Below are 17,442 nucleotides of genomic sequence, written 5' to 3'. Positions count from 1 at the left end.
ATTGAACTGATCATGTGTCGCATGATCACGTCAATGTGTTGTTTGAGCTTGTAGATCTGCTGTTTGTCAAGACAAAGAAGAAAATAAGTGAAAACTAATGTGGTCCAAGTGTGTCTGTGGGTTTTTACTCACTGTCTCGGGTGGAAACCTCATAATTTTGCCCAAAACTGTGACTTTTCAGGATTCAAATTCAAAAACAGTAGCGGATCTACAAGCGTATTGTGTGACGCTATAGTATGGTCAAATATTGCATTCATTTATTGGGGGAAAAATATGGAGATGAGAGGTTTCTGCCCGACAACCAAGAGCTTGTGACTAAATCTAATCTATACTTTAGATCTATATACTGTAGGAACACAGGTTCTTTTATTCCCCCCATTCCCTGAAATGATCTCAGGTTTTCCACCCTGAGATCTGTTCAGTTCAGCCAGGGCAGGGTTAAAGTCTGATGTTAGAGCTCTGCAGGCCAGTGTGTGCGCGTGCGTGCGTGCGTGCGTGCGTGCGTGCGTGCGTGCGTGCGTGCGCACGAGAGGGCTGCACAGATGGACAATGGTAGTGGAGGCAGGTGGTTGGCCAGGTGTAACTATAGCTATAGCTACCGGTGACTGTAAGCCGCACAGCTCAAATACTGTACAGTGCACACACACACACACACACACACACACACACACACACACACACACACACACACACACAGTGCACGCACATCAGCTGACTATATCACACAACACTCAGCACACTTTCAGGCACCCCATTTTGTTGGCCATTCGCTAAACCATCTGAAGTGCAAAGTACTCCAGCGCAATCTGGCCTCCCAAAAGCATGATGTTAGAAAACCCATTTAGCCCGCGGTCCACTTCATTCTCCTCCACTTTAATTACCCCATTCCATCCTCTGAGAAGACGCCATTAAATCGGAATCCTTCTTTGTAAGTTGCTGTCTTTTAGTGATTGTGCACTAATTTTATGACTCCCCTCTTCTCCTATTTTCTCACCGCCCATCATGTTCAGTGATGTGGTACGCCCTCTAGGGGGAGCCCTCTGTTTTCTCTATCAATAGGCAGGAGAGACGGCTATAATTGCAGTTAATTTGCAACACAATATTGGTCTTTGTAGGCAGTGTGGTTGTGATCGCCGGCCTGGGGTTCCGGTCTCCCTGCACTGGATATCACTTACTGGATATTGCTTCAGGGAATCACCAGGTTTGGGTCCTGCCTGGTCGCTTGTTCCAGTGGTGTAAAAAACAGTACTCACATTCTTTATACTGTTTGAACCCCTTTTGGTGTTTTAAGCAACATTTACATGTTATACTTTAGCTATTGAAAAATAGCAGATCTACAAGCTCATAGCTCGAGCTTGTAGATCTGCTATTGAAAAATCTTAAAAATGTGGTGCAAATCTTTGAATACTGTATATATTCTTCCAGAGCGAACGTTTTTAACTCAAATCTTTGCTTCTGGGGGGGTCCCTGGAACAACATGTTTTCAGATAATGTTTGGGGTCCTTGACTTGAAATATTGAGCACCACTGATATAGAAACATGAGGTTTTTCAGAAAATTGGCGTGATTTTAGATTATTTTTAGTCTAATTGGCAAAAGTCTGGAATTAAAAATGTACTTAAAGAGTAAAAGTACAAAAGTGTCAAGTATCAAAAAATAAAAATATATAAATAATTGTGCCTCACATGCAGAACGTCCTGTTTCACAAGTTTTGTATAAAAGATCTTTTGAAAATGGCAGATCTACAAGCTCACAATGTAGATCTGATCAGATCTACAAGCTCACAATGTAGATCTGCTATTTTCAAATTTTCCGAAATGTATATAGGGCTGAAGTGGTTAGTGTTTTGTAATGCTAATCAAAATCTATTGTAGTAAATAATTGTAGTGGAGAAAAAGTACAATATTGTGTCGACTAAAAATGTCTCCACAAGTATAGTAGAAAGTCTGGTCCTCACAATTGTTGTTTTAGGGTTAAAAAACATGTTCAAGCTTCAGATCGGGTTTATATTAGGATTAGACATTAATTAGAGCTTCAGCTTTATCGTTAGTGGTAACCGGGAAAAACAGCCAATCTACAAGCTGCTTGTAGATCTGCTATTTTTGTGGAGCGCTAGCCCCTCCTATATGACCAGCTTTGTGTGTTTGTGTGTACCAAATGACAGTGATTTGATTGGCTGAGCACTGAACTGTTATGTATGATGATGTATGACGATAAGAGTGCCCCTCACTAGCCAGCAGGACTATGAGACCATCTTAACCACATGACTAGGGTCCTTATCCTAGGGCCAACAACATTCGATTGAGATAGCAGATCTACAAGTGAACTTGTAGTTCTGCTATTTTCGGTGAAGAGATTTAGTGTAGAGGGGGAACAAAACTAGGGGACCTAGTATTTACACCTGGGGGACTCCAACTGTGATTAAAGGAGAATTTCAGACTAGAAAGCTTTCTTAACTTTATTTGTAGTTGTTACGTGTTATTTTGTGCAAAAGCGCATTATTGGCTATTTCCCCTATACCATAGGCAAGCCTTCTAGCATGGAATTCTCCTTTAAAGGCGTAGTGCAATGAAAAATATGTTTTTCACACTTTTAGACTGCACATCCGTGGTCATCATATGAGCATACCTAACAATGGATGCCAAAAAGATGGGTACATTTTCATTTTTGTGTGTTTTTATATCAAAAGTCCATACAAATCAAATTTTACTTTTATTTTACTTCCTGAAAACTAAAACGTACTGCGTGATGACGTGTCGAGGCTCACCCGTTTGATTCCCCATATCTGCGCGTCCGTCCAACACAGCTGCTACTGATTACAGAAATCCTCAGTTTTTATTCCCATTCAAGATGACATCCAGACAGTGTATTACTCGGTTTCAACTTAATCATCACACTAAAATATGTATCTGAAAACATTATAGGATAGAAATAAGCCACATAACAGTAAACTGGTGCAGCTGGCCGACTATCTGACTTGTAAACAAACACACTCCATGCGTCCTGCGTATAGCATAGCTACCGTCCCTATCTACCGCCCCATCGCCTGAAGGGATCAAGCGATGGGGCGCTCTGATTGGTCCAGAAACTTCAGAGCCGGTGTTTCAAGCTGAAATTGTCTGAAACTTCAAAATAAAATGCCCACCATTTCCGTTTCCCTACAGGGCAACGGAAATGGTGGACATTTTACTTTGAAGTTTTAGCTTCAAATTGTCTATGACTTCCTGCACGTGCATTTAGTTTGTAAACAAAGTGAGACATGAGGACAAGTCAGCGGATTATTTCTAACCTATACACAACCTATATACATATTTTAGTGTGATGATTAAGTTTAAAACAAGTAATACACTGTCTGGATGTCATCTTGAATGAGATTAAAACGGAGTAGTTCTTTAATCAAAACCATCTGTGTGGAGGAGGACAAGAAGCATGGGAAACAAACTGGTGAGCTTCATTTTTATTGGCTTTTATTGATGTGTATCTCTACACGTCATCACGCAGAACGTTTTCGTTTTCAGGAAGTAATAAAAAAAATAGTTGTATGTTTTGATTAGGGCCGGGACTAATTGCGATTAATTACGATTAATTAACTACAGAAAAATTTATGCATTAAAAAAATTAACGCATTTTAATCGCACTATTTTTTTCACCGCGGAACGTTGTCACTGGACAGTTTTCAGACGGACCTGCGCACCAAGTGTCCGTGTCCTCTTCAGACAATCACACCACCAGAAACCGCAGACAGTTCACCAGACTGGGGGAAGCCGCTGAGATCACTTTGCTTGTCCCCGTGGATTGGAAATAGGATTTAAAAGGCTATCCGATGGTAGTGTGGATTACAGCACAGTTGTGTGCAATTATTCAATAAAGAATTATTACCCCTATTACTACAAAAACAATGTTTTATTGCTTAAACTTATGTATTCACTATTCATTGATTCACTAGTATACCAAAATCCATTTGAAAAAATTGCTTTCTCACTGTTCTCGGGTCAAATAATGATATGCGATTAAAATGCGATTAATCTAGATTAATTAATCGCAAAGCCTCTGATTAATTAGATTAATTTTTTTAATCGAGTCCCAGCTCTAGTTTTGATATAAAAACACACAAAAATGAGAATTTGCCAATTTTTTTGGCATTCATTGTTAGGTATGCCCATATGATGACCATGGATATGGTCTAAAAGTGTGAAAAACATATTATTTTATTTCACTACGCCTTTAACCTGGGGGCGGCAGTGGCTCAGGGGTGGAGTGGCCGGTAGAGCAGCCGGATTGGAACCATGAGCAGTAGCCAGACAACTATTCCACAATCTTCAAATGCTATAGAGAGTCTGGAACTACACCTCCCGAAATCCGAGTAAGGAAGCTTCCGTTCACGAAAATATATTTTTAAATATCTTTACATTTTATTTCCATTTCTGCTGAGCAGCGAGCTAAATACGTATGTTTAGATGATTGTCTCCACCAGGCCGAAGGCATGGGGAGAGAGTATGTTTTGCACTCTGTGTGTGTGTGTGTGTGTGTGTGTGTGTGTGTGTGTGTGTGTGTGTGTGTGTGTGTGTGTGTGTGTGTGTGTGTGTGTGTGTGTGTGTGTGTGTGTGTGTGTGTGTGTCTGTGTGTCTGTGTGTGTGTGTGTGTGAGTCCGTCCGTGTGTGAGTGTGTCTGTTAACAGCTAATCTCCGGCACCGTTAAAACCCGGTCAGTGCCAAACTTTGCACAAACACTCTCTGGATCCCAACGATGAACCTCTGCCCCAAACTTTCCTAAACGGCCTGTTATACTGCCACCAGGAGGCCGACTTTTGTAAAACAATTTTTTTGATATTACTCCTCCAGATTCTGTCCAAAAATGCTGCAAATCGTTACACAGTATCTCTATAGTCATGTGTTCAAGTCGGATCTGTCCGATATTTCATGTTCCATCCTAATTGGCTAAAATTGGCTTTCAAAGTTTGCAGGATTGGCCCGCGGCTGCGCGTCTCGCCTGTAGGAAAGCCTGGGGCTGCTTGCATGCAGGTTTCCTCCGCCATCGGTGTATGAATGGGTGAATGTAATGCATCTATGTAAAGCGCTTTGGATAAAAGCGCTAGGCCTATATAAATGCACATTTACAGTACCAATTATATTTAACCTGTATGCCATCAGCTGTGTGTGTGTGTGTGTGTGTGTGTGTGTGTGTGTGTGTGTGTGTGTGTGTGTGTGTGTGTCCGGCTGTGCATGTGATTGTGAGCACATCCCTGTACATGAATGTGTGTGCATGTTCTATATACTGTACGGTACATGTCATGTGTCTGTACTGCGTGCGTGCATGCGTGCGTGCGTGCATTGTGCACGTCTAGGTGATTATGCCTGTTTCCATGTCTGCCTGGCAGCTGTGTTACGTCTATCATAACATCTCTCTGCTTTTGTTCTGATTGGAGAACTGTGTTGCATGTCTCCCTCTCCATCTCTCTGCTAGCATATATATGTTTATGTATGTATATATATGTATATCATGTCGACTGATTTTCTCTATGGTGATTTTGGAGAGTTCTATAGTCCACCAAGTTTTGACCCATATTTTGTCCAAAATATTTTGTATATATTTTGAATATATTTGAAAGAAACGCAAATGGCAATTATTGAAAATGTTTGGAAAGCGGTCACTTATCTGTGCCAATCTCACTCTAGTTCACGAGTCACAAGTTCACGTGTGTTGTGTGTGTGTGTGTGTGTGTGTGTGTGTGTGTGTGTGTGTGTGTGTGTGTGTGTGTGTGTGTGTGTGTGTGTGTGTGTGTGTGTGTGTGTGTGGTATATCATCTGTGGGGTGGAATCCCCTTGTGTCCAAAACTGGACACACCGTAGTCGGGTCGCGGGGGCAACAGCTCCAACAGAGAACTCCAGACTTCCCTCTCCAGAGCAACATTTGTGACTTCCTCCTGGGGGATCCCGAGGCGTTCCAAGGCCAGTTAGTCTGATTCCTCCAACTACACCTTGGTCTGCCCCGGGGTCTTCTCCTAGTGGGACGTGCCTCGAGGAGGCATCTTAACCAGATGCCCGAACCACCTAATCTGGCTCCTTTCCAGGCGAATAAAAATCTGTTACTTTTCCAATTCCAAAGCATCAAAATAGCAGATCTACAAGCTCGAAACACGGCATTTCGCACAGCGTTTGAAGCTCTTAGATCAGTCAATAGCGCTGTCACCTCACAGCTATAGGGCCCTGGGTTCGATTCTCGCTGGGGACACTGTGGGCGCTGGGAGTGTGTTCTCTCCATACTCTATAGGTCCATGGTTCCCAAAGTGGGGTCCGCAATATCGCCAGGGGGTCTGCAAAATAATTCATTACAGTGGTCGTTGACGCTCGTTGATGCATCAAGGAAGGCAATTATGTTCCTGCACTGTCAGTCTGTCACTGTCAGGTCTACATCTATTCTAAGATAGCATCTTAAATAAAAGTTGTGAAAATGGGTTGTGACGCGTGTTGTGATGCGTTGTGACTTTGAAAAGTTGTAATACAAATAGTTCCAATGGCATCTAAATGTAAGGTTGAAACTCCAATGATACAGTGTATATGTTTGTGTGAGTGCGTGCGTGCATGCATGCGCGCTTTCGTGCGTGCATGTGTGTGCATGCGCACGACGCACCTGCTTGCCTATTCTGAGCATCCAGAAGGAGGTCTAGACTTTCAGGCAGAGCTAACATGAGCTGTGTGGTTTGCTGCCCGCCTTGGTTGCTCACTCATTCACTCTGTGGTCTGGTTGTTTGCAGAGAAACATGTCTGCCAAGACCACACTGGCCACAGCCTAGTAGTAGTGCAGCTCTCAATGTCTTCCCCCCCTCAACAGCGCCGTCGCTAAGACACACACGTAGGGATTGCGTAGGGCAACAAGCCAAGGGGGGGCATCAAAAGGCAATGAAATAGTCAGCGACGTCCCTGTCCCTCAAACGCAGTTGTAGACCAGATTGATGTAGAACAGTTTCATGTCAAGGACCCCCAAATGTATATATATTTGGCCCGCAGACCCCCATCTGAAAATGTTTTGTGCCATGCATGGACCCCACAATTCTGTTCGTGAGGTGATTAAGGTTACTTTTAGGCATAATTTTGTGAGGTTAGGAATTAGGATTATAGAGTTAGGTTTAGGGATAGTTTTGTCAACATGCGATTTCACCATGGCGTCCTGACATGTCAAAACTTGACTTTCAGGGTGTCCCGTCATGTCAACACTTCTCAGGGCTACTCACAGAGCTGCAAAACATGACGCCTTGGTTGTGAGAACGGGTTTGCTCCTGTGAGCTATAGTCACTTCTTTTGGACTTGTTTGCTGCTTGTTGCTCTTGTCAATTCTGGCAACGCTGGACAGACATTGTATCCATAATAACTCCCCGTCTCTCTAGGTCGTCCTAGACGAGCCCACTGTCGCTTCCAGTCATCCTGGTTCTCCATATATCTGGACAGTTCGTTGGTGCTTTGCGCTCCTGCGTCGTGGAGTACAGTGCACATATGTTAATGTGGGATGTCCTCGTGACCGGTGCCAGTGCGTTGGTTCCCAGAGCACTAGTTTGGTGTCTTGGTGTCTTTGGCAGTGTTCTGCTAGTCTCATTCTCCTGGCTGTTATTTGATGGCTCACCCTTGGCATTCCATCATACATTCTTGTTGTGAACATGTTGTTAAGTACTGCATGCAGCATTCTGGTGTAGCACCCATCTAGAGACTTCTGCAGGTTTGGCTTCAGGGTCCAGCATTCACTGTCGTATAGGAGAACATACTCTACCGTTGCATAGAAGAAGCTGCATGAGTTTGGTTTGACGGGGGAGGTTGGAGTTCCATACACTGGCCATGCCGTTCAGGGCCCTCCATGCAAGTGCCTTGTGCTTTCCAAATGTAACTTGCCAAGTGCCAAGTGCCCCCTATAGTGCACTATTGCTATACTGGTGGCCAACATAGCAAGTGCAATAATAGACAATAGTACAGTGACGTTTGTGGGTCCTTGACTTGAACATGTTTGAACCACTGGCTTAAACATTGATACTTTGATAGTGCTATTTATAGTGAAAGCACTGCCTGCTCCCTGTGTGGAAGAAAAACAGAAGGAGATAACATTTTACTGATTCAAGAATCAAGAAGGTTTTATATCGTTGCTGTCTGGCAGAAAACTCTTATCTCCATATTCTAACTTTTTGTGTTTCTTTTCTTCATAAATTAACACAAAAAAGTGTCAAAAGTAACAGATCTTCGTGTCGCATTTTGAGCTTGTAGATCATCTACTTTTGCTATTTCGCAGATTTCATAAACTACTGTGAACAACTATTACAATGTTATATTGTAGCCTACTTTGTTATTCATATCACACACGACTCTTAGCTCTTAGCTCTTCAAAACCACTCAGTTGAAGCTTAAAGCCATTTAAGCTGTATTTCATCGGTACTACTGGCCAACATGTAGTGAAATGGTTGTTCTTGGATACATTTTGGTACTTACTGTACAAAGATACAGTACTTAGGACTTGCTGTGTCTTATAACTACACAAACATAGCCTTCCTGTATGTGTATGGACGGCGAACATTCTGAAAAGAATATTCCACCTACAAGTGCTGTGAGCTTGAAATGTAGAAACATTTTTGGCAAAGACAATTCGTGTGAAGAGTCATTATATCGTTGCTGCAGGGCAGCCAGAAAACTCTTATCTCCATATTTTAACTTTTTGTATTTTAAATTAGCGCCCTACTTCGATCATAGTACAGCATCACACAAAATTATCAAAAGTATCAGGTCCACAAGCTCGAAACGCTGTGCGAAGCGACACGTTTATCAATTACTGTGAAATGTGAATCAGACAGTGGCGAAAACATATACTGTAGTTTCCGGCCTTCGGCTGTCTGGCCTGATGGAGGCGATTATTAGATAGAGCAGGGGTAAATGGTGGATTTATGTAGCGCCTTTATCCAAAGTGCTTTACAGAGATTGTGCATTACATTCACCCATTCACACACACATTCATACACCGATGGCAGAGGAAACCATGCAAGGCACCAACCTGCACATCGGGAGTAATTAGGAGTTCAGTGTCTTGCTCGAGGACACTTCAACACTAACTCTGGGGGAGCCCGGGTTCGACTTCGAACTGGGAACCTTGTGGTTCCCATCCGGTCACTCTACCCCATAGCCAATGCCGCCCAGGGGTCTTTTTCAGGCCAAGGACCCCTTAGCTGAGACAGAGATGAATCCGCCTCTGCACGCTTGCCACTCCACTGCCATAGATGTCTCTGAGTCATGCATTGGCTACCTAAAGTAGTGCCACCCTAACTACTTCACACCAGTAACTGTCCCCTGACCCCTTCACGGAGCTCTAGCACCGTCCTGACCAGGAGTACTATTCCATTCAGTATATTTAATGTATTCACCAAGAATAAATTTTAGTCTATGGAACGGCATATTTTTTAGGGGACTTATGCTTCCTATAAAACGGCCAGAAACCATGCACTCACCGTCTTGGTTCTCATATCCCCGGGTTCAAGAGCACCAGACAGTAATGTGTACGTTGCAGATATTTGGCTGTAACTCATTCTGGGGGTGAGTTCTACAACGCATAAATAAATCCCCATGGCGGCGTGTTGTCTCCTCCGCGTCATCAGTGCCCATACCCGAGGGGAGGTTGGCGATAGGGCCTTTCTGTGTGGAGTTTGCATGTTCTCCCCGTGTCCCCTATAGGTACCATCACAAAAAACATGCAGTAATCCTGGTCACTAAACTGCCTCCCGCTGGCCAGCCGGGGCGCCTGATGGAGGGAAAAGGAACTGGTTGGCGTAACGTGTTCCTTCCCGCGCTACGTCTAACCAGGGAAACTCCCCCCTGTCAGGTGTAAAGGAGCAACTTGGACACTCAAGCATGAAGGAAGCATGAGTTCAAGTCCGTTGCTCTCCCCAGGTTGGTGGAGGGTGTGTAGATCCCAGGATCACATTAGATAATTGACACAGGTGTGAAAAATGGGTTACAAAATCGTGGGATATTTTTTATTTTATAGAATATCTATTTATAGAATGTCGCTCCATTGAATTCAATGTGATTTGGGTCACCACCCAGGGGCCTAATGTATAATTTACTTTGCCCTAAAACATCACCATGATGTTGGAATTGTAATTCAAAAAAACTGGGACCCTTATTTCACCGCCATGGATTCTTATTTGGGATACTTTGAACTTTCAAAAAATGCTACATACTAAATGCAAATTACTCAATTTCTGACAAAACGGTGACTTGCAGCACTCAGCATACATCAGAACAGCAAAAATCATATAAAAACAACAAATTAAGTACAAATTATTTATAGCCATTTCCAGTTTTAGTAATTAATTATGGTAATTACTCAATTTCTGACGAAACGGTGTGTCTTATCACTCGGCATACGGCAGAAATTGATTCAGCACATCAAAATCATATAGAAACAACACATTAAGCACAATTATTTATCAACATTATAGCCATTTCCAGTTTTTATAGTGATTAATTATGCTAATTACTACATTTCTGACTAAATGGTGTGTCGAATCACTCTGCATACGGCAGAAATGGATTCAGCACATCAAAATCATACAGAAACAACACATTAAGTAACTTTCCTAAAAAAATCCATCAGGTGGTGCCTTTTAGGCATTTGGGGCACTGACTACCACAATATTGTATTGAATTGTGTTGACAATTAAACTTTTCCAGCACTTTGACAGCACTGTTGTGTGACTCAAATGTTTTGGTTTGTTTGTTTAATGTCATGATCTTTTCTATCAATACTGTTAAATGTAAAACTAATGTTAAATTAATGTAATGAGTATTATCAGAAATGTAACCACTTAAACCCTCAATATGGACCTTGAATAGAAAGAAGAAGCGCTGCCGTGGTCCGTGTGGTTGTACAAACTGAAAAAGGGGTGCTTGTTGGTGAGGGTTCAATAATGGTATAGAAAAAGATGTCCAAGGCACTCTGACCTTTGGCTCTGCACTTGCTGTTTTTTCCATGTACTGTACACCAAAACCATTTAACCTTTTATAATAGTTCAAATAGCTGATATACAAGCTTACAACGTGTCAATGTAGACGGCTAGTTGAACTATTTCTAAATATTTTACAAAATAGTAAGACATGGCAAATAGTTTAGGGTTAAGGGGTATGGGGTGGCACAAGACAGGGCTCCATCATGTGTTTATACATCTACTGTACACACCTTCCAGTGTTTCCTGCAGGAAAAGGCCTTGGCATGGTGCTGGGCGCACCTTAATCTTTTTGATGAATGAATTAATGAATTTGATTAATAAATTAAGATTAATTTGTATTATTGCTCTTGTATTGCTATTGGAGACACTGGGGGGACACTGGGGGACACTGGGGAGGCACTGCAGGGGCACTGGGGAGACACTGGGGAGGCACTGGGGGGGCACTGGGGAGGCACTGGGGGGACACTGGGGAGGCACTGGGGAGACATGGGGAGGCACTGGGGGGGACACTGGGCAGGCACTGGGGAGGCACTGGGGGGGCACTGGGGAGGCACTGGGGAGACACTGGGGAGGCACTGGGGAGACATGGGGAGGCACTGGGGGGACACTGGGGGGGCACTGGGGAGGCATTGGGAAGACACTGGGGAGGCACTGGGGAGACACTGGGAAGACACTGGGGAGGCAGTGGGGAGACACTGGGGAGGCACTGGGGAGACTGGGGAGGCACTGGGCAGACACTGGGGAGGCACTGGGGAGACTGGGGAGGCACTGGGCAGACACTGGGGAGGCACTGGGGAGAAACTGCAGCCACTGGGGAGACATTGGGGAGGCAGTGGGGAGGCACTCAGGGGGACACTGGGGAGACACTGGGGAGGCACTTGGCGGAAACTGGGCAGACACTGGGGTGGCACTGGGGGAGGCACTGGGGAGGTACTGGACATTTCATATCACACACACTATGATTCACTATCCCCCCTCACTATCCCCCAAAAAAAAAAGCTTGGCTTGGCGCAATTTATTTCAAGCATGGCGCAGCGCCATGCCAACAACATTGTGCAGGAAACCCTGCCTTCTGTTATGGCTCCTCATTCGGCCATTCTGAATGTCATTCATACACAATCTCTTCTTCTGTCTCATTCCATCTCTCTCTGCCTGCCTCCCTTCTAACTCTGTCCATCTCTCTCTCTCTCTCTCTCTCTCTCTCTCTCTCTCTCTCTCTCTCTCTCTCTCTCTCTCTCATCTCTCTCTCTCGCTCTCGCTCTCGCTCTCGCTCTCACGCTCTCTCTCTACTAAAACAGCAGATACCAGAGCTGGTATAGATGGGATATTTCCTAGCTCTAGACATTTGGTGCAGACGTAAAGGAGAACAGCAGCCAGAGCAGCTCACGTGGGTTTCGCTAGGACTAGACTGGGTGTAAGTGGTTAAGTAAAGCTGCTTCTCCTACAGACCATCAAAGACCAACATGCACTGTAGCTGGAGCAGCCATATGCTCCACTAACGTCATATCATGAGGCTAGAGACACAGAGAGAGAGAAGAGGCTCAGCCCAAATGTAAAGCAGCCATTTTCTACAGCTGTCAACTTATTATTGAGGACGGCGACTTTTATTCCATTAACACGAAAGACAGCGGGTTGGTGGGGGGGGGGGGGGGGGGGGGGGGGTGGAATTGAAATTGGGAAATGGGGGAGGGAAGCTCAGTCTGGGGTGAGCTGTTTTGCATTTTGAATGTTTTTCCGTCTGTCTGTCTGTCTGTCTGTCTGTTTTCTCTCCCGTTTTATCTGATTCATATTATCTCTCTCTCTCTCTCTCTCTCTCTCTCTCTCTCTCTCTCTCTCTCTCTCTCTCTCTCTCTCTCTCTCTCTCGCTCCATCATTGTATGCTGGTCACTAACAACTTGTATGCTTTGCAACATGGCTACAACTTACAAGCCCATGCCTTCTTGTTCCCTGAGTCTCATGTGCATCTTTCCTGGATCAGCAGTCCTGTGACTTATGTGTGTACGCCTCACAGACTATTCACATATTTCACAAAATGTTGGTCCGGACATGGTTCTTCTTGGTTCCTGCAGATATCGTTTGGGTTGTTGCGGAATTGTGAATATACAGCAATCAGAATGCTGAATGGCAATGGGCCAAGTAATCAAAAAATGTGTATGTACTTAAAAGCTAGGCTCCGGTGGGCCATTCCTTCAAAAAGATTATTTTCCCTGAAGAAGACCTTTGTTTTTAGTCAAACAATGTTGCTTGTTTGTGCACTTTTTGGCACAAATTCAGCTATTGTCAGCACAGCAGTCAAACTATTGTGAATTAATTATTAATACAATACTACATTAGTTAACTTACTGTGTAACTTCAATATTATATTGAGTAACTTAAATACTACATAGTTGTGATTGACATGGACTGATATTTCTGGGTTATTGTTTGAAACATTGTTTGCATACCTGTGGTTTCTGTACAATGGATGTACTGCCATCTGTCTCTGTGGTTAAGTTGGTAACACCAGCCCTTTGATTTACTTCAGTGGTCCCCAAACTGGTCAGGGTGGGATTCACTCAACAGTAAAAAAAAAGTTATAAAGTTATAATTTAATGACTTTTAAGACCTTTGTAATACTAAATTGGCCAAATTGTCAAATTTATATAAGAAGGTAGCAAACATTGTGAAAATAGCCGATCTACAAGCTTGTAGTTTGGTTAATTTCGCAATATTTATGTGGAACCGAGTCGAACTAAAGGTAATGGCTGCAATTCCAGCTGCTCATCAGGGTGGGGACTGGGGACTCCCCAGTTCAAATAGGATTATTTCAGGTTGTGGCCTGAAATGTTGTTGTTTTACTCTACGATGGCCAGACATCCCGCTTCGTCCCGGATTGTCCCAGTTTCAGCTGCGTAAATATCTTTAAAACACTAAAACGTCCCGGTTTTCAGCATTCACTATCAAATTGTCCCAGTTTCAGCTGCGTAAATATCTTTAAAACACTAAAACGTCCCGGTTTTCAGCATTCACTATAAAATTGTCCCAGTTTCAGCTGCGTAAATATCTTTAAAACACTAAAACGTCCCGGTTTTCAGCATTCACTATCAAATTGTCCCAGTTTCAGCTGCGTAAATATCTTTAAAACACTAAAACGTCCCGGTTTTCAGCATTCACTATCAAATTGTCCCAGTTTTCACCACAATTAAAAATAACTCCTGTGCTTACATACAGTCTACGTATGTTCATCGTGTTCTGTTCTTTGGAAGTCACTAGGTGTGCTAAGTGCTAAAAATAACCCTCCTGATGAAAACTAAAAACAAACAAAACATTCAAAGAGAAAGAAATTAACAAAAAAAATTATAAATACATTTAAAAAAAGAGGTACACATTTCTCCCCAGTGGAAGAAAAAACTTGAGTTAAAGCTGCACTATGTAACTTTCCTCTTCCACTACGGATTTAAACCCGGTTTCCTGTGCAAGTGCTGCATTTTTACCATTGAGATAATAGAGCCTGCCTGCTTGCTCAGGGGATAAATCCTGTGTCTATCTGAGAGATGATGGGCAAAAGGTGCACAGCAACCCTGTGAGGTGCCAGCCAACGGGAAAGATACGTACTTAATGAAAAAAAAAGGTCGTTGCTGCATGCCAATGCCATATTGAGGACACAGAGGAGAAACTGCCTCACAGTATGAAGTATCTATTTGAGACATGACCTTTGACATGATCTAAAATGTCTCTGAAAACAACGACAATTATATACGTCTTATTGATGTTTTTTCATTAAAGAAAAGGTTATATAATGCTGCTTTAAGCAGGTATCATGCTGCTGAAAAGCACCATTACTGTTGGTGTAGCACTCACTCATTACTGCAGAACAAAGACCTTAAAAGATAGAGCAAAGAACGAACAGGGACAGATCTGGCTACGTACGCCAAACTAATGTCGTCGTAAACCGCCGTAATGGTCTGAGAGAGGCTATTCAATTCAACAGAAGGCTCTAGCAGCACATTTACAACTGCGCATTATGTGAAGAGAACACGTACGGCAGATAATAATGCGCACAATTTGCGTTTATTAAATGTGACGCGTGCAGTCCAGCGGCCGCCCGCTGCTGCCAAACCGGTTCAGAGGTTTTATGAGGACCCAGAGTATAGTGTCTATGTAGACTATAGGAGAGTTTTGTCATTGAGGGGACAGAAAACAGCGCTCGAGCGCTGTTCATGCAGCACTGGAGAGTGACAATCTGGAGTTTTAAATACATTGTTTTCAATGAGAGTGGCGTAAATATCAGCAATTTAGGCATGTGTGCAACATGACAACTTTTTTAAGTATTGCAGTTACTTTAACTAAAGTGTGTGTGGGTGTGTGTTAGTGTATTCGTTGATTCTGCACCTCCCATATATTGATAAGCCGCCAGCCAAAAAACACTTGACCATTGTAGAGAGAAATGCTGTTTTCTCAGAACCCAGGGCCTAACAAGATCGCAAGGACATTTTTTGGTGCTATCCCTTTTGGACTGATTGTAATCTGTTGCTGTTTATACATTCTGTCTAATAAAGTATTCAATCAATCAATCAATCAATCAATCAATTAATGAATCAATCAATCAATCAGTACTGGGTTAAAGCCCAGTCTGTATACACTATACCACTCTCTGCTCTCCCTGCTCTGTCTCTGCATGACTCCTGCCGTGGCTAAACAACTGAAACTGACTGAATAACTATGACTGCATTTGATGCACATGGGTCAGTACAGGTTTGATGTTTGTTTGGTGATTCTGCTGTTGCTCTGCGTGCATGCGTGCTAGCGTGTGCGCGTGTGTGTGTGTGTGTGTGTGTGTGTGTGTGTGTGTGTGTGTGTGTGTGTGTGTTCATGCTTGTGTGTGCTGTATCCACTTTCAAATGGAGCTAGCAGACACTGACCTTGATATCTTCTCTTAAGCATGAAGACACCAGAGACATGTTATTAAAACTGGACACAGGCAGGCAGGCAGACAGACAGACAGACAGACAGACAGACAGACAGACAGACAGACAGACAGACAGACAGACAGACAGACAGACAGACAGACAGACAGACAGACAGACAGACAGACAGACAGACAGACAGACAGACAGACAGACAGACAGACAGACAGACGAGTGAGAGAATGGAAGAGAGCAAAAGAGAGACAGGAATTAAAAGAATATGCAGAGAAACAGCTGGAAGTCCAGGCAGTAGACCTGTCACGATAATGTCATTTTACTTGACCAATAATTTTCACTCAAATGATTGCGATTAACGTCCTGGCCGGTTAGCTCAACCGTCTGGGCACCTATAGGCTGCTCAGCCAGCCTTTGCCGCGTGTCTCTCCCCGTCTCTCTCCCCATTCTTCCTGTCTCTCTCTCTACTATCAATAAACGCATAAAAGCCCCTAAAACTAATATTAGAAATAATAATTAAAATAAAATAATATGATTGCGATTTCGAATTAACGAATTCTGTTTCTGTCGATGAACAACATTTATCTGAAAATTATGAATAAAAACTGCATTTCTGTTTGGCTTTTAGGCTTGGTCAGATACAGTATGATATTACTTCATACTAACAAAAAAGAAAACATTAATAGTGCAAATAGCCGATCTACAAGCTCAAAATGTTTTGAGCTCGTAGATCGGCTATTTCCTCTAATTTTGAAAATGTTTCAAAACATTTCTAACATGGAAATGATTGACGATTATGCAAAAAAAAGTGATTATCTCAAACAATTGCGATTAGGCAATTATGTAATAACTGTCACAGACAGCCATACAGCAGGCAGAGAGACAATGAAAAGCAGAGAGAGAGACAGACAGAGAAATGAATGGAGAGAGACAGACAGATAAATGAATGGAGAGAGACAGGAGTGAAATGAAGAGAAACCAAGATGAATGGTGGAGAGGCAGAAAGCAGGGTGGGGTGGAGGAGTGACTCACCAACACATTTCTTTTCTCTTTTTTTTCTCCCCCTATACAGACAATCTGGAGGTGCAGTCATCAAGAACAGGTAAGAGAGAGAGGGGAGGGGGAGAGAGAGAGAGACAGAGAGAGAGGGAGAGAGAGAGAGAGATAATATGAGAGGGGATGAGAGAGAGCAGGAGGGAGGGAGAAGGTGTAAGGGAACAAAGAAGTTAAATCTACACTGAATTTTAATCAAAACCACACTTGTACAGGTGTGACCATATGGCACATGCATTGTCCCTTCACTGAACAAAGGGGCAAGAAGCGCGCACGTGTTCACACGCTGTCTGTCTGTCTGTCTGTCTGTCTGTCTGTCTGTCTGTCTGTCTGTCTGCCTGTCTGTCTGTCTGTCTGTCTGTCTGTCTGTCTGTCTGTCTGTCTGTCTGTCTGTCTGTCTGTCTGTCTGTCTGTCTGTCTCTCTCTCTGTCTTTCTGTGTGTGTCTCTCGCTCTCTACCTCTCTCTCTCTCTCTCTCTCTCTCTCACTCTCTCAAAAATTCAAATATGCTTTAT

The 17,442-nt window shown here is 43.2% G+C and overlaps 1 protein-coding gene across 1 annotated transcript in view; it reads left to right on the top strand.

Moving 5' to 3' along the window:
* dpf1 (double PHD fingers 1) overlaps positions 1–17,442 on the top strand; it is a gene marked incomplete at its 3' end in the record, with an annotated part of 77,435 nt that overhangs the window by 14,284 nt on the left and 45,709 nt on the right. Inside the window, exon 2 of the mRNA XM_083772634.1 lies at positions 16,948–16,977. Coding sequence (XP_083628760.1) covers positions 16,948–16,977 — 30 coding nt within the window. The remainder of the gene's footprint in view (positions 1–16,947; positions 16,978–17,442) is intronic.

This window comes from Protomyctophum parallelum (assembly GCF_964188405.1).
Source record: "Protomyctophum parallelum genome assembly, chromosome: 9".
NCBI lineage: Eukaryota > Metazoa > Chordata > Actinopteri > Myctophiformes > Myctophidae > Protomyctophum > Protomyctophum parallelum.
Note: the sequence above shows the minus strand (reverse complement) of the source record. Positions and strands in the feature narration are given on the sequence as shown.